Here is a 22,439-nt window from a genome sequence, read left to right on the forward strand (position 1 = left end):
TAGAACTCATTCTGCTGGTGGAAATGTAGAATTGTACAATTACTTAGATTAAGTTCATCAGGTGTCTAAGCATTTAAGTATATGTCTACCCACTCACCAACAGACAGGTCATCAAGCAAAAACATCACAAAGATCCTCAGAATTAAATGGTACCATTGGTCAAATGGAATTTACAAACATGTACAGAGTGTTTTTCCCTCTGGCAGCACAATACATACTCTGCTTCAGCAAGCCATGGAAATTTCTGTAAAACAGACCATATCCTATGAGTATAGCAAGTATGAGAAAAATACAAGAAAATGGAACACTTTTTTTTTATCTTTAAAGAGTTGTAGCAAAGGGTTTCAATTCAACCTGTCAATTGAACATAGCATGTCAGATCATAATGGAATTAAACTGGAGCTCAATAGTAAAAGATCCTACAGGAAATATTAAAACACGTGGAGATCAAAAAGCCTCTGTTGAGAGAGACAAGTGAATCATTGAAGAAATAAGAGGAAAAGTAAAAAAGTTCGTGGAAACTAATGCAAATGAAAACATCGGAATCTTTGGGACATAGCAAAGACAGTGTCATGATGAGAGAAAATTCATAGCCACAAATGCCTACATCACAAAAATAGTAAGGACTCAAACAGTCTTATGTTATTATACTTACAGAAAGTAACAAATGTAATGTGACACTAGTATACAGACAAATAGTAAAATTTGGGCAGAAACTAATGGATTGGAGACCAAAACACTATACAAATAAAATATGAAATAAAAAGGTTTTTTTTTTTTTGAAGGAATAAGATTAATCCCTAGCTAATTTGACCAAGAAAGGAGAAAATGAAATCAATAAAATTAGATGAAAAAGGGAATGTCAAAGGCTACCAAAGAAACCCAAAGGATAATTAGGGTATACTTGAAAAGTCTATACTCAAGCTAGAAAATCTAGAAGAAATGGATTTTTTTTTTTTTTTTTTTTTTTTTGGCCAGTCCTGGGTCTTGAACTCTGGGTCTGAGAACTATCCCTGGCTTCTTTTTGCTCAAGGCTAGCACTCTACCTCTTGAGCCACAGAGCCACTTTCTGGCTTTTTCTGTTTATATGGTGCTGAGGTATCGAACTCAGGGTTTCGTGTATGCTAGGCAAGTACTCTACCACTAGGTCACATTCCCAGCCCAAGAAATGGATTTTTAGATAAAGCTGACCCTCTGAACCAAGACAATATAAACCACCGAAACAGCTATAACAAGTAATGACATCAAAAGAGTGTGTCTTTCAACAAAGAAAAGCCCTGAGTCAAATGGATATATAGCTGAATTCCACCATCCCTTCAACCCTTCAAAGAGAAACTAACAAAAATATCTTCGATGAAACAGAAAGGAATGCTGCCAAACTATAAAGCAAGTGTTACCCTCAATCCAAAACCAGACAAGGATATAAAAAATGAATTATATGTAAATCAATGTAATGCATCAGAAGGAAAAACACATCTCAGATGATGCACAAGAGGCCTTTAACAAAATTCTACATCCTTTACTGATAACAGCTCTGAAGAAGGTAGGAATAGGATGTACCTAAATTTAGAAAGGGCTGTATATGATAAATCTATACATGGTATTAAGTGGGGAAACATGAAATCATTTCCTCTAAAGTCAGGAATGGGAGACAAGGATATCTAGTCTCCCCATTCTTAACAAAGTTTTATAATTCCTAGCCAGAGCAATAAGGCAGGAGAAAGAAAAGTGATTCAAGTAGTTAAAAATGAAATAAAATCTTGTTTCCTGAAGACATGGGAACCCATAAGTGATGAGCCATGAGATCTGCCAAAGTGAATTGGAAGGCCATTCTCTGACTCTTAGAAGGCTGAAAGTGGCCTGAGAGAGGTCTATTGCTCCTAGCATTACAAAGACCACAGATTCCACCCTAGGTGAGAGCTAATCAGCATCCAAACTTCCCCAGACCTTGGAGCCAGCCAGACAGGGGCCTATTCAAATTGTGTTTGCTGCTCCTCTTCATCTCCTGTTTATAGGAAATCACCAATCCTAGGATTGCTCCCCCCAGTCTGGGGTCGGTAACTTCTAAGAGACTGCTACCTTGCATTCTGCATGTACTCCCCTGTTTAATGATCAATAAAGGCTCTGTTCATGGGACCTTGAAGGTCTGTTGCTGGAGTGAGGCACAGACTCCCTTGGTACCTCAAAACCGGTTCCATGGTCTGGTTTCCATCATTGCCTTGCTCCCAATTGCAGTGGGACAAGGTGGTTCCAGCGGTTTGCAACATGACATAATCCTACACTTGACAGTATAAAAAACTACTAGAACTGATAAATGCCTTTGAAAAGGTAGCAAGATACAAAATCAATTTTCAAAAAGGTCACTTTTTTTTTTTTTTTGTCATGGGACTTGAACTTAGGGCCTGGGTGCTGTCCCTGAGTTTTGCTAAAAGGTAGTGCTCCATCATTTTGAGCCACCGGTCCACTTCCAGTTTTCTGGTGGTTAACTGGAGCTAAGAGTCTCATAGACTTTCCTGCCAGGCCTGGCTTCTAATCGCAATCCTCAGATCTCAACCTCCTGAGTAGCTAATATCTAAAGATTCTGGTTTGAAAACAGCCCAGACAGGAAAGACAGTGAGACTCTTTACATCCAATTAACCACCAAAAAAGTCAGAAGTGGAGCTGTGGCTTAAGTGGTAGAGTGCTAGCCTTAAGCATAAAAAGGCTCAGGCTGAGCACCCAGACCCTGATTAAAAGCGCAGGACAAGCAAAACCAACCAACCAAACAAACAAAAAGAAAACAAAACAGGCTGAGAAACTGAGAAATAGGGAACTAATTCCACTTACAATAGCTCCTAAAACAATTTTAAAAACAACCTATCGAAAAACCTCTATCGGGGCTAGGGATATGGCCTAGTGGCAAGAGTGCTTGCTTTGTATACATGAGGCCCTGGGTTCAATTCCCCAGCACCACATATACAGAAAACGGCCAGAAGTGGTGCTGTGGCTCAAGTGGCAGAGTGCTAGCCTTGAGCAAAAAGAAGCCAGGGACAGTGCTCAGGCCCTGAGTCCAAGCCCCAGGACTGGCCAAAAAAACAAACCCTCTATCGTTTCTCACAGAATTAGAGAACACAATCCAAAAATTCTTATAGAGGCACAGAAGACCCCAAATAGCAAAAGTTACTCTAAGTACAAAGAATAACTAATTTGACGCGTTGTGTCAAAATATTGTAATGACCTTGGGGTGAGAAAATCCATGGAGGCATGATTAAAGGGGACAAAGCAATTTTATTTACTGGCTGGTGAACCCAGCAGCCTCAATCCCCAAACCTCCAAGTGGCCTTCCTCTCTCCTGCTTTCTGCTGCTTTTCCTGGAAGGCCTGGGATGCAGCTCCCAGGTGGTGATTCTGGCTGCTCCCAGCAGTCCCCCAGGGCTCCCTGCAGCTCTGGGGCACACGTCAGTGTCCTTTAGAGCAAACTTCCTGCCCACTTCAGCGCCCCCCCCCCCCCTCAAAACACACAGCCTATGTACAGGGTGTTCCCAGCTCCAAAGGCTCTGATGTTCTGCCCCCAAGCTGCCTACTGCCCAACCGCCTCAACTGCTCCTTGACGACCCACCCCTTTCAGTGGCCCTGGCCCTCATGGCAGTGATGTCAGTGCAGGGCGGGACTTCCCACTGGTTCTCACAATATCAGACAGACATCAAATTATTCAAAGGAGCCATGTAACAACTGTATTCTGAGAGAGAATAATCCATCAAGGCACAACTTAAGGTGGGAAGGGGTTTTATTTACAAAGGGATTTTATTTACAACCTAAAACCCAGAACCAGAGCAGCCTTCCATCTCCAAATGCTAGCCTTCTACTACCTTGTCCTGGGCTAGCTACCCAGAACCCAGACCTGAGACCTGTCCTGACCTGAACTCTGAACCTCCACACCTTAATCTCCAACCACGTCAGCCTCCAAATCTCCAGAGGAGCAAGTGTCCTTCCTGCAGGCCTCACCTCTCCTCAGGCTTTAAGCCTCAAGCATCCTCACAGGCTTTAGGCTTCTCTGCAGGCCTCAGACTCCTCCTCAGGCCTCAGGCTTCAAACTCTCCCTCAGGCCTCAGGCTCCGGTTGGCTCTGTCCTGCTCCTCCTGCCAGCCTGGTTTGGCTCCCCGCTCAGCTCCTCCGGCCGATCTGGTTCAGCTCTGCTCTGCTTCATTCACCTTCTGCTCTTCTCCCTCCTCCCCTTTCTTTCTCTTCTTTCCTCCTCCTTTCTCTCCAGGAAGGCATCCTATATATACACTCGGGACTCTCAAGCCCCGCCCCCCTCCAATTGCCAGACCAATCTGGAGTGCCACAGTGGTTGTCTGGGGGGTGGGACTTCCTAGGCTGCCCCTCCCTTACTTCTGAGCAGCCTAATGCCATGCCCCCTCCAACATCCTTGGCAGTGACACAGTGCAGGGACGGGATTTCCCTGCCCCCGCGGGTTATTACAATAACTAGTGGGGCAGAAAGTCCTGCCCCGTGCCAGTGTAACTGCCACAGACCCGCAGGAGGGGGTGTGGCATTAGGCTGCTGAAGCGTCAGGAGTGGGCAGCCTACAAAGTCCCGCCCCATGCTGGCTTAACTGCCACAGTGGCATTTCTAAGTGGGCCTGGCTGCTGGAAGGAGGGCTAGGTGTATATATATGCTGCCTGCCAGATGAGGAAAGGAGGAGGAGAGGGAGAGAGGAACATGGGTGGTGGAGAGGCCTGATGCCTAAGGCCTGCAGAGAGGCCTAAGGCCTGTGGGGAGGCCTGCAGGAAGGAGGAATAGAAAGAAGCTCACTCCTCTGAAGGTTTGGAGGTTGAGGCTGCTGGAGGTTCAGGAGTGGAGGTTTGCAGGCCAGGGCTGGTCTGGGTTCTGGGTAATTATCCCAGGACAAGGTAGTCCCAGGCCAGCATTTGGAGGTGGAGGCTATTCTGGTTCTGAGTTTTAGGTCGTAAATAAAAGCTCCTTTGTAAATAAAACCCCCTTCCCACCTTTAGTTGTGCCTCTCAGGTTGTAACAGTCATAGTAAGAAAAGCAGCTGGGAACTGACACAAAGAAAGACCTGAGGACCAAGAGAATACAGGAATAAAACTACATCAGCTATAGCTAATTCCTCCAATTGGCCTCCTTTTCAGGGATGAAACTATTTCTGCAGAAGGCCATTTGGGTATTTATAAAAGAATACATACATTGGCCATACAAAATTATCAACAAAGGCAGAAGGCCAACAAGAAGCATAGATATTCTCTCCCATTGTTATAACCTGAGTGAGAAAAATCCACGGAGGCTCAGCTAAAGGTGGAAACACTGGTTATTACAACTTTGTGTACAAATGATTTCATGGCTTTATATGGCTGGTGACCCAGATATTCTTCACCCCTGGCTTATATAATCAATAAAATCTCCTGTGTGTCATCAAGGACCATAAAATAAGATAAAGCCAAGTGTGTATCAGAATATCCGTGACCACAACAAAATCACTAGGAATGACACTAGAACACTCAATGAATGTATGCTTTAGACATTTTGCTTTACTCTTTGAAAATACGCTTTTAAAGTGAGGCTTCAGGAATAAGGAACTCATCACCCACCTGTACATCTCCGAGCTGTGACTGTAATGACGGCCCTGTGGCCATTTCTTCTCATAGGGTCTGCAGTAACTTCACACACATCTTGTAGAGGACAGCCTTCCACTGTAGGAAGACAACTACTGGTGATCAGCCTGGTGGTAGAGTTTTAAATTCCCCACTGGGAGGACACTCTTCCTAGCAGTGCTGGAGAGCAACCCAAGTCCAATCCTTAAAAGGGTGGAGGCACCTTGAAGACCGCAGAGAAGCTCCCTGATTAAAAGGTCAACAGCCCTCTAGTTGGCTCCAGTTGGCTTTCTCGGGTGCAAGAGCAGATTTGAAGCTGGCAAATAGCTGTGGAAGGCCTCTGGGAGGCAGGGTGACAGTTGTGAGGCCTTTCTTACACTCCCTTGTCCTGGGCAGAAAGGATTTGGTCCTCAAGTCAGGAAATCTCATGGGCAGAGGGATCCCAACTCCAGGCCACTCATGGGTGTCACTACGCTGGCTTACTTGATGCCCGCTGCTCTATGGTCCTGCAATCCTGCCTGGGCTTAGCCCTCCACCCCAACCCCACCCCCAAGCTCTGCTGCCCGCACACCGCTAGTGCCGGGAGTGGCTTTGCATGGTGATTCACACATTGCCTTCCCTCCCTGGCTGCCCATTTGAGGTGTGCCAACACCTCAGATGCCCTCTGGCACCTTACCAAGGTCCCCATCACAGCACAGGCTGGCATAATCTCCTCCATGACTTCCTATAGCAGCCCAAAGCACACAGGCGGGAAGCGCAAGGGCCTCGTGTGCAGCCGGAGCGGGGAGTGAGGGCCATGACTCGATGGTCTGAGTTGAGGGAGGAGATGGCTCACGTCCAGAAATGGCCCAGTACAGACTGCTAGATACGGCGCCCAGTGCCGGGTGCTAGGTGGACCCCTGGGGGTGGGAGGTGAAGTAGGGAGGGGTGCAGGGACATTCCCATGCCCCGGCCCTCGGGGTTTCGTCAACAGGAGCCCGAGGGGGAATTGACCTGAATGAGAGACAAACCTGACACAAGGAGGGAGACCAAGACAGGATTCTGATTAAGGTCTCAAACTTTATTTTCGCAGGGCAGCTTATATAGTAATCAGCAAAGGGTAACTCACATAGACAGGGTCATTAGGTTGCTAGGTTACAGAACCATGGGATGCTCTTTCTCAGGACAGGGACTGGGTAAAGTTCACAAGGTTGTTAATTAAAGCTAGACAAGATGTTAGGCTGAACAGGCAAGGTTGTAAAAGCATCAAACATTCTTACCAGCTAAGTCTTATAGTGTCTTATTGTTAGAGCATGACAAACAGTGCCAGATTTCCTTATCAGTTAAGTTTTATAGTTTTTTCTTTATGTTACATCTGGACAGCTATTTTGGCTCCCGGCATTCCCACATTCGCACTGCCAAGCCCACCCAGACCTCGCACTTCTGGGTCCGAGACGACCGCACACAGGAAGGATGACCACTTAAGCCTGCCCCGAAGCATTGCAACCAATGGCCTCTCGTGTGCCACCTTGCTCTGCCCCGGAGTTTCCTCCCGCCTTTTTCTCTCAGCTCCTCCTCTGCTCCCGCCTCAGGGGCTCTCCCCTCTTACGTCTGCCACTGCTTTTCTTCCTGCAACGGCCTTCAGGTAGCTCGGCTGCCTTTGCTGAGGAAAAGCCCAGAGCCCCGAGCTTCCTTGTGCAGTGTCTCCCCCTCCTCTCTTCAGAGACCCCTCGCTGGTCCTCCCCTCCAGGCCGCCGTACACAGGAGGCTGGTGGCAGGCAGCTTTCCCCCTCAGGGCAGAGCCTGGAGGCCACCCGTGTGGCGTCTAGCTCGTATTCCAGCGGCCTCTGCCCCACGAAGGGTGAGTTGGGAACAGGTGAAGCCTGGGGTGGGGTGTGTCCAGTGGCAGGAGACGGGGAGCTGCCACTCGCTGAGGGCACGGGGTGGGATCGCGTGGCAGGACAGCGTGGTGGATTAGGTCTTTTGAATAACTGAGCAGTGATGGGAAGATCTCATGATAATCCAGGTGTTTTGTTTTTCTTTCTCCTTATTTTTTTTTTTGGGGGGTGGTGGTTATGGTCCTTGGGCTTGAATTCAGCTTGGGATCCATCCCTGAGCTTTTTTCCTTAAGGCTAGCACTCCACCTTTTGAGCCATATTTCCATTTCCGGCTTTTTATTTTTATGTTTTTACTTAGATCAGTGTATATTTAATTGGACACCCTACTCTTAAGTGTTCTTTTCTAAAACATGTTTTTAAAATTGTTATTATAAAGGTGATGTACAGAGGGGTTACAGTTACACAAGACAGGTGAAGAGTCCATTTTTTGGTGATTACTTGGAGTTAGTCTCATGGATTTTTCTGCCTAGGCTGGCTTCAAGCCCTGATCCTCAGATTTCAACTTCCTGAGTGGCTAGGATTACATGTGCAAGCCACTGTTGCTGGCTTTTTTAGGTAACCCAGGGAGGCCTGGAGCTTGGTACTGTCCTGGCTCAGGATGTTAGTTGCTGGAATTACAGGAGTGTACCATCACAAAGAGCTTCCATCTGTCTGGATAAATTAACCAATAGCATCTCATGTTTTTTCAAGTTCTTTCACAACTGCCTAAATGGTCCTCATGACAGCAGCATGAGTAAGTTAATTGCATACATATATCAGAAATCACAATGAAACCCCCTTGTACAACTAATATATGGTAAGAAAAAACATAAAAATTGTAACAACAGTACTCATCAGCAATGTGGTTCACAAATCAAATAAGCCAAAGAGTAGACAAGAGAAGTTATGCTAAGGAACTGCCTAAAAACTTCCAGCTGCAAACAGCTGCTTTACTGTTTGTCACATAGCACATAAGAAAATTTAATCTTACACAAAAATCCCAAACTATACAATTAATTTTTTTTGCCAGACCTGGGGCTTGGACTTAGGACCTGAGCACTGTCCCTGGCTTCTTTTGTTCAAAGCTAGCACTCTACCACTTGAGCCACAGCTAGCCACCTCTAGCCTTTTCTGTATATGTGGTGCTGAGGAATAACCCAGGGCTTTATGCATGCTAGGCAAGCACTGTACCACGAAGCCACATTCCAAGTCCCTACATAAAAAAATTGTATACATTGAACTAATAGCAGAGTCATATGAAGTTATCAAGGCAATTGAGAGAAACAATACCACAGTACCGGCTCTAAGATGGCCTGCTTTACAAAAGGAATTTAAATTCTATGTGCATAAAAGCAAAATCTGGTCCTGGGGTCATCCTACAGATTTAGGGCAATTCTCAGATTCCTGCCACTTCTCAAAACAACTTAAATACACTGCAAGATATTTCTCCCTGTTTATAGACCATTGCTGATATAGTGGCTCATTCTAAGAGGCTGAAGAGTTTACACTGAGGCAGCCCATTGTGGTGTATGTGTCACATCAGGTTGTGATACTGCCAGAACAGAAGAGGCTATTGGCTGACTGCTGGTAGAATGAAAACTATCAGGCCATTCTATTGGCCAGCCTAAATTTTAGATTAATAATTGTATTTGCTTTAAACCTTTTGAGCCTACTCTGGGCTCAAGAGGATGAACCTTTGCCTCATAATTGTTGAGTTCTTGAGAACTGTGTATGCCAGCATGTTGGATTTACCTGACCATCTAACTTATTATAGTTGTAGATGGTGGTGATCTGTTCACTGATGGCAGCAGCTTTGTGGAAAAATAATGTGAATACAAGTTAGTGGAGTCAGCAGCCTTTCCCTTTGTAATTTGATCCAAAAGACTGAATTTATCACTTGATTAGTGCACTGTAACTCTCAAAAGATAAAAAGGTGAACAGATTTTTTCTCATTCAAAATATGCCTCTGTTGCAGTACATGCTCCTGGGGCCATATGTAAAGAAAATTAGCTCCTTACAGCAGAGAACAAGGAAAGCTCATTCCTAATCCTAGCTAAATTTAAGTACCCACCTTCTCTCTATACTTCCTATTTTTTTTCCTGTTTTGTTGGTCCTGGGGGTGAGCTCTTTTTTGCAAGAATAGAGCTCTACCACTTTGAGCTTCAGGCTTTTGAGTGGTTGATTAGAGATAAGCATGTCCTAGGGACTTTCCTGCCTGGGCTGGCTTCAAATCTCAATCTTCAGATCTTAGCCTCCTGAGTAGCTAGGACTCTGGGTGTGAGACACAGTGCATAGTGCTTGGCCTCTCTCTCTCTCTCTCTCTCTCTCTCTCTCTCTCTCTCTCTCTCTCTCTCTCTCTCCCTCTCTTTCCAGTCCTGGGATGGAACTCATGGCCTGGGCACTGTCCTTGAGCTGCTTTTACTCAAGGCTAGCACTCAACCACTTGAACCACAGTGCCACTTTTGGCTTTTTCTAATCATGTGGTATTGAGAAATTGAACCCAGGGCTTCATGCATGCTAGGCAAGCACTACTCTACCACTAAGACATAATCCCAGCCTCATACCCTCCTTCTTAATATACATAAACCATAAACATACATAAACCATAACATATATAACCAAAGAGAGATTTTATTTTCTCAATTTAACATTTATTATAGAATTATTACAAAGAAAACATGTGACATGTCTCACTACTATAGTTACCACAAGACTTCCCATTTTCCTTAAAAAATCATTGATAAAATTATAGAGAAATGTTCATTTTAAGTTGAAAGGAGTTGATGAAAGTAGAAACATAATCCTGGATGATCCAGAGGTGCTGAATCTACTTATCTGGCAACAAAGTAGTTGTTTCCTTCACATTATGAAATAAATAATGTTCTACACTATAGCAAACACTGAGCAGGCTTAATGAGTTACTGAACTCCTGAGCATCCATCAAAAGCAGTTCAATCAGCATACCTTCATCATTATTTTACTCACACAGTAAGCTAAAGTCTCTGGCATTCCTGAAGAACATAGCAGTACTCTTGAAAGAAATTCATGTTCCATTTATGGTCCATCTCTCAGAATAACATTTAGAACAATGGGAGTTTCTGGTTGAAGAAATGGTTTCTTGCTTAATACAAGAGGAATCTGCAGTGGTTGAACAAACATGTAGAGAAACAATGAGTGAACTACCAACAACCACTGAGATTAGGGAAAACATCTACATAAGAATGTAATGGAGAGGAAGGAAGATGGCACCGCCACAGTAGGGAGGCACCCTAACTCGCTCCAACTGAATAGTGAGCTGGGAACTCCAGCACCCAACACCCCATCAAGAATCCAGCAAACGGGCTGGGAATATGGCCTAGTGGCAAGAGTGCTTGCCTCTTATACATGAAGCTCACGGTTTGATTCCCCAGCACCACATATATGGAAAACGGCCAGAAGGGGTGCTGTGGCTCAAGTGGCAGAGTGCTAGCCTTGAGCGGGAAGAAGCCAGGGACAGTGCTCAGGCCCTGAGTCCAAGGCCCAGGACTGGCCAAAAAAAAAGAATCCAGCAAACCCAACAACCAGAAGCAACAGAGACACTCAGGAAACGAAAAAGAACAAAGAAAGAGGAGCCTGTAGCCTGCAGCAAGCCAGAAAATCTCCAGGGTACCCCTCCCCCACCTGCCGACGCTGGCCTGAATAGGGCCAGGCTGGGAAAGGGGACCCGGCGCCAGCAAACCAAGTGCTGAAAAATCAGGCCTGGAGCACAGAGTCCAGACAGCAGGAGCTCCATGGACCCCAGAACTGAATGCAGACTGACAGAGACACTGGAGCTGCGGGACCGAACGGCTGGGATTGGACGTAGGCAGCAGGGGAACTGGGCGGTGCAGACAGGGAGAGCCGGGGCTACCACCACCAAATGACTGATTGCTGTACCCCAGCATCACAGCCCCGAGGAGTCCATGGTGGCGTGGGACGCTCACACAATCTGGGACCAGTAAGTTCCCCATTACGGCCCCCCCCCCCCCCCCCGCCCATGGGAGACCAGCTCTAGCAGAGACCCAAGGCCTGCAAGGAGGCTAGAGCTCCCTCCCTCCCCTTCCCTACCCCAAGGGAACAAAGGAGCCAGCCACAAGTCAGGCGGCAAGGGGTCCTTGCAGACTCTGGGAGGACACGGGAGCTAGTGGGGGCAGAGCAGCGCCAAGGCAGCAGAGGAGCCTGAGCCCGGCCGCACCGGCCCCGTCCCCTCCCCAACAGGGGCCCAGGGACCGGTGGGCATTGGAAGCCCCACCTGAGGCGCCTGGTCCTCGTGGAGTTTTTGAACAGCAGTCACAGGCTCACTGGGCCCGAACACACGCCCCCCCCTCGCAGCTGAGGCGCGGAGTCTGTGGGCATCAACCTGCGCCCGGACACTTGGCTCAGCTGGGGCTCGAGCATACAGCCCCCCCCCCCCACAGCGGACTCGCAAGAGGGCACAAGCGCCCTCCGGCAGCTCAGGGCAGCACGCCCCCGGAGGAAGCACTGGAGTGCACACGCACGCACTCCCCAAGGGCCAGCGTGGGCCAGCATGCTATCCCTCCAGCAAGAGGACTTCCTGCCCAAACCTCCGCAGGAGCTTCGCACAGGTGGGCGGGGCCCCGAGCAGCCATGCCCGCTCTGGTGGACGCACTCTGCACAGGTGGGCAGGGCCCCCCTGCAACAGCGCCCGCTCTGCTAGGCGCATCTCACACAGGTGGGTGGGCCGCCCCTCAATAACACCAGCCCCGGAGCAACCCACACAGGTGGGCAAACCGCCTCTCAGCGGCAAATCTTAATCTGAGAGGTGAGCTACTCTGACCAAGGTACCGAGTGGAAAAAAGAACCAAAGAAGAGAAAAGCCTCCACGCCAGGCTGAATCAGCGACCCGCAAACCCCCACTAGGGGCACGCTACGGTCAGCACAACACAGTGGCAGGACACTATCCCCCAGAGAAAGACACAGAACCTACCCACCCCCAAGTGCAGTGAGGGTAACCACCCCAGCAACAACTGAGACGGTCATGCTCACCCATTGGGCAGTAAGGTTCAACAGCCAAACTCAAACCGAGAGACGGACACAAACAAGTCTCCCACTGACGGACCAACGGGAACAAGCACAAAGCCAACCCAAGGAAACCACCTACAGATCCCCAGATGCACAAATCACAAAGAAATATTGCAAACTACATTTTGGGCAAACCAACTCACCAGCTCCAAAAAGCAGCATGACTGAAGAGGAGATGGAGAATAAAAAAGCAACCAAGGCTACGATAGCAGAAATGATGGAAAGCCTCAGGAACTAAATCACAAAACAATTCCAGGAGTTTAGAATGGAAGTCTTGAAGGACCTTCAGGAAACCAAGAAAGAAATGGAAGCAAAAATGGATACAGTGCAAACCTCCGTCAAAGAAGACCTTAAAATCCTGAGAAGTGAAATGCACGAAAAAATAGATTTAAAATACAACTCTTTAAAGGAAGAAATTTCCACAATCAGAGCTGATCTAGCAACCATAAATAGCTCCCTGACATCCATAAACTCCACACTTGAATCCACAGCACAAAGAACTGACCATATTGAAGCCAGAATCTCTCTCTTGGACGATGATGCAGCCGACAAGAACCAGAAAATTACCAAAATCCAAGAAAAGGTAAAGCTCCAAGGCAGACTAATCCAGGAGCTAGTGGACAAAGACAAGAGATATAATCTGCGCATAATTGGAATGGAAGAAGGAGCCAAATACCAGAGCAGAGGGCTTCAACGTATTTTCAATAAAGTGATTGCAGAAAACTTCCCCAACCTCACAAGGGACCTCACCCAAGTAATCAAAGCCTATAGGACGCCTGGCAGACCAGACCCTAGAAAATCCTCACCCAGGCACATAATAATCAAGACTACAGATCTCAAGAATAAAGAGCAAATTTTGAATGCAGCCAAAGCGAAGAAAGAAATTTATTACAATGGGAAAAGGATCCGAATAACAGCAGACTTCTCCACACAAACCTACCATGCACGAAGAGAATGGAAGAACACCATCCAAGTTCTACAGGCCAACAACTGCCAACCCAGAATAAAATATCCAGCAAAGCTAGAGTTCATATTCGAGGGAAAAACCAGATCTTTCCATAGCAAAGAGGATCTAAAGGAGTATGTATGTGAATAAAAAACCAGCCCTATAGTGAATTCTAAAAGGGGAACCCCACCCAACAGAAACCGTACAGGACACACAGACAGAAACAGAAAGAAACTACAATAGCCAGAACCCAACAGAAAGAACAGCTCACTAAAGAAAAACAAAACAAAACAGAGGAAAAACAGCCTAACAGGAAAATGGAAGGGGAAAAAACACTCTTATCCTTGATTTCTTTGAATATAAACGGTGTAAACTCTCCAATAAAGAGGAGCAGACTGGGAGAGTGGATCCGCAAACAAAAAGTGGCCATCTGTTGTCTACAAGAGACCCATCTTACAGCAAGGGATAAAAACAGGCTCCGAATGAAAGGATGGAGCAAGATCTTCCAAGCAAACGCACCTACCAAAGTGGCAGGAGTAGCTATCCTGATCTCAGACAAGCTAGACTTCTCATTAAAATCAACTCAAAAAGACAAAGAAGGACACTACATTTTAATACAAAGAAAAATCAAGAATCAAGACATCATGGTGATAAATGTATACTCACTGAACTAAAGAGGCCCTACATATGTCAAGCAAATTCTCACAGAACTACAGAACAAGATAGACCCAAACACAATCATAGTGGGTGACTTTAATACCTCACTCTCTCCAAGAGACAGATCCAACACCCAGAGGATTAGCAAGGGAGCTGAGGACCTAAGTAACACCATATCCCAAATGGATCTGACAGATCTATACAGAATCTTCCACCCTACAGAGACCCAATACACCTTCTTCTCAGCAGCCCATGGAACATACTTCAAAATAGACCATGCCACACAAAGAACCTCAGCAAATACAAAAGTATCGACGTCATGCCATAGGTCAGATAGAATATCTATCTGACCACAGTGGAATAAAGGTAACCCTCAATAACAACGGTTACCACAGAAGCTATACACATTCTTGGAGGCTAAACTCCACACTGTTATCCAACACTTGGGCCACAGACCAAATTAAAGATGACATTAACGAATTCATAAGGCACAATGACAATGAAAATACATCACAAAGAAACCTATGGGACACAGCTAAGGCAGTACTGAGGGGCAAGATCATCGCCCTCAGCACTCACATTAAAAGAATGGAAACAGAGCAGGTGAATAACCTTACGATGAAACTAAAACAACTGGAGAAACAAGAAATGATCGAATCTAAAATGACTAGGAGGAGAGAGATCACAAAGATTAAAGAAGAGATAAATCTGATTGAAAATAGAAAGGCCATTCAACAAATAAATAAGACTAAAAGCTGGTTCTTTGAGAAAATAAATAAAATTGACAGACCCCTCGTAAGACTTACAGAAAAAAGAAGAGACTCATATACATAAAATCAGAGACTCCACCGGAAAAGTTAAAACAAGTACACACAATATTCAAACAATCATAAGGAACTATTTCCAGAACCTCTACTCACTAAAAAACAATTTTACAGAAATGGATCAATTCTTAGAGAAGTATAAACTGCCCAAACTGAACCAAGAAGAAATAAATCAACTAAATAAACCAATAACTTACAGCGAGATACAGGGGGTAATCAAGAACCTCCCAACAAAGAAAATCCCAGGCCCAGATGGATTCACCAACGAATTCTATAAAACTTTTAGTGAGGAGCTAATACCAATACTCCTCAAACTCTTCTGCGAAATAGAAACAGAGGGAGAAATCCCAAACTCATTCTATGAAGCTAATATACTCATCCCCAAACCAGGCAAAGACCCAACAAAAAAAGAGTACTACAGACGAATATCACTAATGAACACAGACGCAAAGCTCTTCAATAAAATATTAGCTAACAGGATCCAGAAACTGATCAAGAAAATTATACATCATGACCAAGTTGGCTTCATCCCTCAGTCACAAGGATGGTTCAACATCCATAAATCAATCAATGTAATTCACCACATAAACAGAACTAAAATCAAGAATCACATTGTTATCTCAGTCGATGCCCAAAAAGCCTTTGACAAAATACAACATCCATACTTATTAAAAGCTCTGGAGAGAACAGGAATAGATGGAACATTCCTCAAAACAATAAAAGCCATATACAAAAGACCAACTGCTAACATCATATTAAATGGAGAAAAACTAAAATCATTCCCTCTAAACTCAGGAACAAGACAAGGATGCCCACTCTCCCCACTTCTGTTCAACATAGTGCTGGAATCCCTAGCCATAGCAGTAAGGCAAGAGGAGGACATCAAAGGGATCTACATCCACAAGGAAGAAATCAAGCTATCCCTATTCGGAGAGGACATGATCTTATATCTGAAGGACCCAAAAAACTCAGTCCCCAAACCCCTACACCTAATAAAACCATTTTGGCAAAGTAGCAGGATACAAAATCAGTCCACAAAAGCCAGCAGCTTTTCTGTACACCAGCAATGTACAAGCAGAAAAGGAAATTATGGAAACAATTCCATTTACAGTAGCCAAAAAAAGAATAAAGTACCTAGGGATCAACCTAACCAAGGATGTGACAGACCTATTTAATGAGAACTGTAAAAATCTAATAAGGGAAATCAAAGAAGACACAAGGTGATGGAAAGTCCTCCCATGCTCATGGGTAGGCAGAATCAATATAGTGAAAATGGCCATATTGCCCAAATTGTTATACAAATTCAATGCAATCCCTATCAAAATCCCAGTTACATTCTTCACTGAAATAGAGAAAGCAATCCATAAATTCACATGGAACAGCAAAAGACCTAGAATAGTCAAAGCAATTCTAGGCAAAAAAAGCAGTGCGGGAGGTATCACAATACCAGACTTCAAGCTCTACTATAGGGCCATCATAACAAAAACAGCCTGGTATTGGTATAAAAACAGACTGGAAGACCAATGGATTAGAATTGAAGATCCAGAAATAAAACCGCACTCTTACTGTCAGCTGATATTCGACAAAGGAGCTAAAGACATACAATGGAATAAACATAGCCTCTTCAACTACTGGTGCTGGGAGAACTGGGCAGCCATATGCAGAAAACTCAAAGTAGACCCAGGCTTATCACCATGCACCATGCACCATGGGAGTGCAAATTAGTACAACCACTTTGGAGAGCAGTATGGAGGTTTCTCAAAAAGCTCAATATAGACCTACCCTATGACCCAGCCATACCACTCCTAGGCATCTATTTTGAACAGCAGGTCCCAAGATATCAAAAAGACATTTGCACTTCCATGTTTATTGCTGCACAAGTCACAATAGCCAAAATATGGAATCAACCCAGATGTCCCTCCACAGATGAATGGATCCAAAAAATATGGTACCTATACACAATGGAATACTACATAGTGATTAGGAATTTTGAAATATTGTTATTCGCAGGGAAATGGTCAGAACTTGAACAAACAATGTTGAGCAAGACAAGCCTAGAACACAGAAAACAAAGGGGCATGATCTCCCTGATATATGACTGTTAAGATGGGGTGAAGGGGAGACAGTAGAGACCAGGTCTGTGAAACCAAAAACTTCTTGTCAAATGGTATTTCCCACAGGATTGGGTCAACGACCCAACATTATGTAAGTAAAACCAAACAACTACTCAACATATAAAGGTCGAAAATTGACCTCTCAGTGGAATACAATAGCTCAAAAGCTATGTATGTACGTTCATATAAGACTATTGTCAACATATTGTCCAATGTCGACATTAAATTTAAAGCCCTAGGTGAATTTTCTTTGGCGTGGGCCATGTGGCTACTGTATATGTTCTTGGTACATTGTGCATTGTATATATGTCTACCTGACCTAGGGAAGGGAAAGAAAAACAGGGTGTAAGATATGACAAGAAATGTACACACACTGCCCTACTATGTAACTGTGCCCTTTTTGCACAACACCTTGTCAAAAAAACCTTTTTTTTAATTAATAAATAAATTACAAAAAAAAAAGAATGTAATCAAGCCGGTACAGTGGCTCATGCCTGTAATCCTAGCTACTCAGGAGGCTGTTTTCTGAGGATTATGGTTTGAAGCCAGTCCAGGCAGAAGAGTCCCCATTAGACTCTTGTCTCCAATTAATCACTCTAAAACTGGAAGTGGAGATGTGGGTTAAAGTTGTAAAGCAGTAGCCTTGAGCAAATGAGCTCCGGGATAGTGCCCAGGCCCTGTGTTCAAGCCCCACAATCACCACCACCAACAAAAGGATAATAATGGGAGCTGGTAAGTCACATGTAATCTTAGTTACATAAGAGGATGAGACCTAGAGGATCATAATTTGAAAAGTTCATAAGACTTGTATCTCTTAACTACTGTGATTGTAGGGGTACCTCAAGTGGTAGTGTGCCTACCATGAAAGGACAAAGGAGGCCCTGAATTTAGCCCCACTACTGATATATGTGCACAAGCTCACACATGCACGCACATACGCACAAACACAAACAGTAATGCAAGGACTTTTAAAGTGGTAGACCAATGACAATTACGTATTTCTTTTTTTTTTTTTTTTTGCCAGTCCTGGGCCTTGGACTCAGGGCCTGAGCACTGTCCCTGGCTTCTTCCCGCTCAAGGCTAGCACTCTGCCACTTGAGCCACAGCGCCACTTCTGGCCGTTTTCTGTATATGTGGTGCTGGGGAATCGAACCTAGGGCCTCGTGTATCCGAGGCAGGCACTCTTGCCACTAGGCTATATCCCCAGCCCACAATTACGTATTTCTAGCATCTCTAGGGAAGGGCCTTGGAACAGCTGAAGAGAAACCCCACTTTTGGTTAGACAATTATGGGAACATGTTGAGATTTCAGATGTAGAACTGTTTTTTTTTTTCCCCCCCCCTTGGTGATGGCCCTGGGGTTTGAGCTCACAGCCTAAATGTTGTCCCTGAGCTCTTTTTTTGAGATAATAGTCTGGCAGACTTTCTTTCTTGGGCTGACTTTTAACAGTGATCCTCAGAACTCAGCCTCCTGAGTATATCTAGGATTACAGCAGTGAGCCACTGGCATCCAGCTAGAACTGTATTTTTTAATTGAAGTGGATGATTTGGCAATAAGAATTGATGGAGAGTCTACTCTAGTACACCAAATTCCCAGCATGGAATGGAGCACATGGAGCTGTAGAGAATAGTGATGGAAGTGAAAGTCAAGCAAAGAACCTCTAGTGGGTAGCTCACAATTATAATCCTACTCAGTAGGCAGAATCCTGGGAGATTGTGATTCAAAGGCAGTGTGAATAAAAAAGTCCAAGACTTTCCATCTTCAACATAACCAGCAAAAGAGCCACGCTGGAAGTGTGGCTCAGATGATGGCATGTTAGCTGCCCAAGTATTTTGAGCAAGCAGGAGGCCCTGAGTTCAAACTTCAGTAGTGTCAAGAAGAAAAAGAAAGAACCAGTAATAGTGACAGAAAACATGCACTGGTATATGAACAGATTGTATCTGTGGATACAAGCTTGCATTTAAAGAAAACTGAGAGGACCTGGAGAACAGAACAGGGAGAATAAAAGCTTCAGAGAGTGGTTTGGGCAGAACAGCATAGTGAAAGGGAAGGATAACCCTGCTTACACTTCCACCATGCAAAATGTCAATGGGAGGGAGGAGTTACATTGGAAGTGCTGCAGACCTAGAAACTAATCTGCTCATGACTTGTTTCACATGAAGTGGGGCAATTGTTCTTTAAGTATGGGGGGGCATTTACAGACTTTCTCTAAATGTACTATCTTATTAACAATTTTAAAATCAATATACATTTTCTTAACAATTTAAAAAACAATATACATTTTCTTTTTCCCGGAAACAGGCACAGAAAGATACACACAAATGACATTTACTAAAATACTTTAAAGTGTTTATGAAGAATTCTAACATAACTACATGTCACTTCTTAAACATTGACTGAAGGATTTTGATTCATAAACTCCCCATCACTGGGAATTTATGGAATAATTGAAGGGAGGTAAATCAGAAACTATAGGGGACAATTTTCAACACAAAGAATATACAGAGAGGGCTGGGAGTGTGACATAGCAGTAGAATGCTTTCCTAGCATGTATAAAGCCCTGGGTTTGATTCCTCAGCACCACAAAAACAGAAAAGGCCAGAAGTTGCGCTGTGGCTTAAGTAGTAGAGTGCTAGCCTTGAGCAAAAGGAAGCCAGGGACTGCTCAGGCCCTGAGTGCAAGCCCCAGGACTGGAATAAAGAAAAAAGAAAATCCAGAGAACCAAATCAGGTGGCTTAATGACAACATAGGTGATATCCACATAGGTGAAAACAGCCTACAGGAAGCCATAACAAAGCAGAGGAATCCATGGGGTCTGGACAAGATGGGGAAAGCTACTTGTTGGGGTTTGGAGATTGAATTTGGACTTGAATTGTTGATGGCTTGTGAATAGTGAAGGATTCCCATTTATACAGGACAGAGTTCTTGAAATGTGAGATCAAGTAGGACGACTTCATTGTTGAAGTTCTTCATAGCTAGCAGCAAGTGCTTTAAGACAGTGATTGACAGTCTTGACGCTTGTGTGAACTAATGAGGAGCTCTGAAGGCCAATTAACTCTTGTAAGTTACTTTAAAATACCTGAGATGACGAAGCTCCTCAGTGATGACAGTGTACAACCAGTGGTTTGAAAATGTTAGTTGGAGGGATTTTGTATGCTCTGGCTAAGTGGAGTCCTCAAACTTGTTTTGATTGTACCCTCATGTTCCATCTCCAGTTAATTTGAAAGTAATTTAAAAACTTTACTCAGTTTCAAGGAGCTCACATAGAATCATGTCATGCTGATTTACATTAACTCTTAGATCAGTATAATTGTGTTTTATTCTTGGACAGATTTATCACTCCAGAAAAACCCCATTAGGTTCATAACTAGCTCCAAATACATAATTTTCCCATAGAAAAAATATTAAAGGATATTTTAACATTCTTAATGTTAAACTATTAAATATAGAGCTAGGAATGTGGCTTAGTGGTAGAGTGCTTGCCTAGTAAGCATGAAGTCCTGGGGGTCAATCCCTCAGTACCACAGAAACAGAAAAAGGTGGAAGTAGTGCTGTGGCTCAAGTGGTAGAGCAAAAGAAGCTCAGGGACAGTGCCCAGGCCATGAGTGCTCAGGACTGGAAAAATAAAATTAAATAGTTTATCATTTATATGTAGATACATACATATACTGTTTACTTCTGACTTGGAAAAGAACTTCCTTGTAAATCATTCATTATACAGAAAGTTTCTATCTCACCTGGGTTTCTTTACAGGGTTGGAAGGAGAAATTCTGCAGGACTCTGATGACAGCAAGTTTGATGTTCATGAGAGCAAACCTCATGCCAATGCAGTTTCTGGGCCCAGCTCCGAAGGGCAGGTATGTGTACGGATCAATGTTGTCTTTGTTCTTCTTGCTGAACCTGGTATCACAATGTGAACGAAAACCAGTTAATGGAACACACACCTTTCAAGAACTGTCTGTTTGCAATGGTCATTCATATATCCATAGCCTATAGTATACCGGATAGACTTGTGGACTGGTCAGTTCATCCTACTGCATTTAACTTTGAGAAATGTAAAATGCAGCTCATTTCTGCACCCCTTACCTTATAGAAGCTTCTAGTGTTGTTGAGATGGAAAATATAAATACTGTTTGATGGAAAATGTAGCACACACCATAATTCCAAACAATACAGTGAGCTATTTCTACTGTGAAAGGGAATTAGACTGCCTGAAGTAACATAATGCCCTGGCTCCCACTGAAGCTGTTCAGATGTTCCCAGAGGCAGGAGCAGGAGCAGGAGCTAATCTCTACCACTTGGGAGTTTTAAGGTTTCCTTTCCTCTCTCTCCTCCCCTTGGCTTTCTTTTCTTCCTGTCATTTGTTACACTCCTCATCCTCTTGCTTGTCTTCTCTTCCTCCTGATGTTCTTTCTCCTCTTCTTGTTTTTCTTTTACTCCCTCTTTTCTTAAATCTTGTTTCCCTTTCTCTCTGCCCCCCTATAATGGCATGGTTTGATCCTCTGCTCTTTTTCTATCACTGACATTTTGCCTACCTCCTCCATTAAGTTAAAAATGACTGAAATCCCTTGATTTTTTCAGACTCATTCCTCTTTATTCTTTGTTTGTTTTTTTTTTTTTGGCCAGTTCTGGGCCTTGAACTCAGGGCCTGAGCACTGTCCCTGGCTTCCTTTTGCTCAAGGCTAGCACTCTGCCACTTGAGCCACAGCGCCATTTCTGGCCGTTTTCTGTATATGTGGTGCTGGGGAATTGAACCCAGGGCCTCATGTATACGAGGCAAACACTCTTGCCACTAGGCCATATCCCCAGCCCCCCTCTTTATTCTTTATATTAAAGACAGATATTTATTTAGGAGAACTGATAAGAGTACCAACATTGTATATGCTTCTAATAATTATTATACTTTAGGGAACATTGTGAAATATATACAAGTGAACTACAATACTGGAGTCAGGGGAGGGTTGGGATGTGTGTGTGGATGGGGTTGCCATACAAGAATATGTTACATACCTGTGATTAAGCTACTTGGGATGTGAATGTAGGAGGATCACAAGTTTTAGATCATTCCAGAAAAATTTAGTTATATGCTTTGTGAAAAGTAAAATAAATATAAAAGGACTAGAAGTATTGCTTAAGTTAGCATGCTTTCCTAGTAATCAGAATGTCCTGGTTCAATCATCAGTGCCATAAAAAGTCTGTATGCATAGAAATAGGACCATGAAAACAAGCATCTGTTTATTAATGAATATTATCTTAAGTCTGGGACATTGTCAATAGGGATGTGTTATTTTTCTGGTGTAGGGTTGTACAATTTCAAAAGTGATGACCATTTTGCAAGAAAAAAGTTCCCTAAACAAAATGTCAGATGCAAATGAATGGAAAAATCACTTG

General features: G+C 44.1%; 1 protein-coding gene across 2 annotated transcripts in view; it reads right to left on the bottom strand.

The window, feature by feature from the left end:
* Window positions 1-10,192: 10,192 nt before the first annotated feature.
* LOC125367229 (cytochrome P450 3A25-like) overlaps window positions 10,193-22,439 on the bottom strand; it is a 33,957-nt gene continuing 21,710 nt past the window's right edge. For both annotated transcript variants that reach the window (XM_048367842.1, XM_048367834.1), the window contains 2 exons: window positions 20,786-20,948; window positions 10,193-10,584 (listed from right to left, as the gene is read on the bottom strand). In XM_048367842.1, the coding sequence (XP_048223799.1) occupies window positions 10,501-10,584; window positions 20,786-20,948 (247 nt within the window). In that variant the 3' untranslated portion in view covers window positions 10,193-10,500. The remainder of the gene's footprint in view (window positions 10,585-20,785; window positions 20,949-22,439) is intronic.

This window comes from Perognathus longimembris, chromosome 1 (assembly GCF_023159225.1).
Source record: "Perognathus longimembris pacificus isolate PPM17 chromosome 1, ASM2315922v1, whole genome shotgun sequence".
NCBI lineage: Eukaryota > Metazoa > Chordata > Mammalia > Rodentia > Heteromyidae > Perognathus > Perognathus longimembris.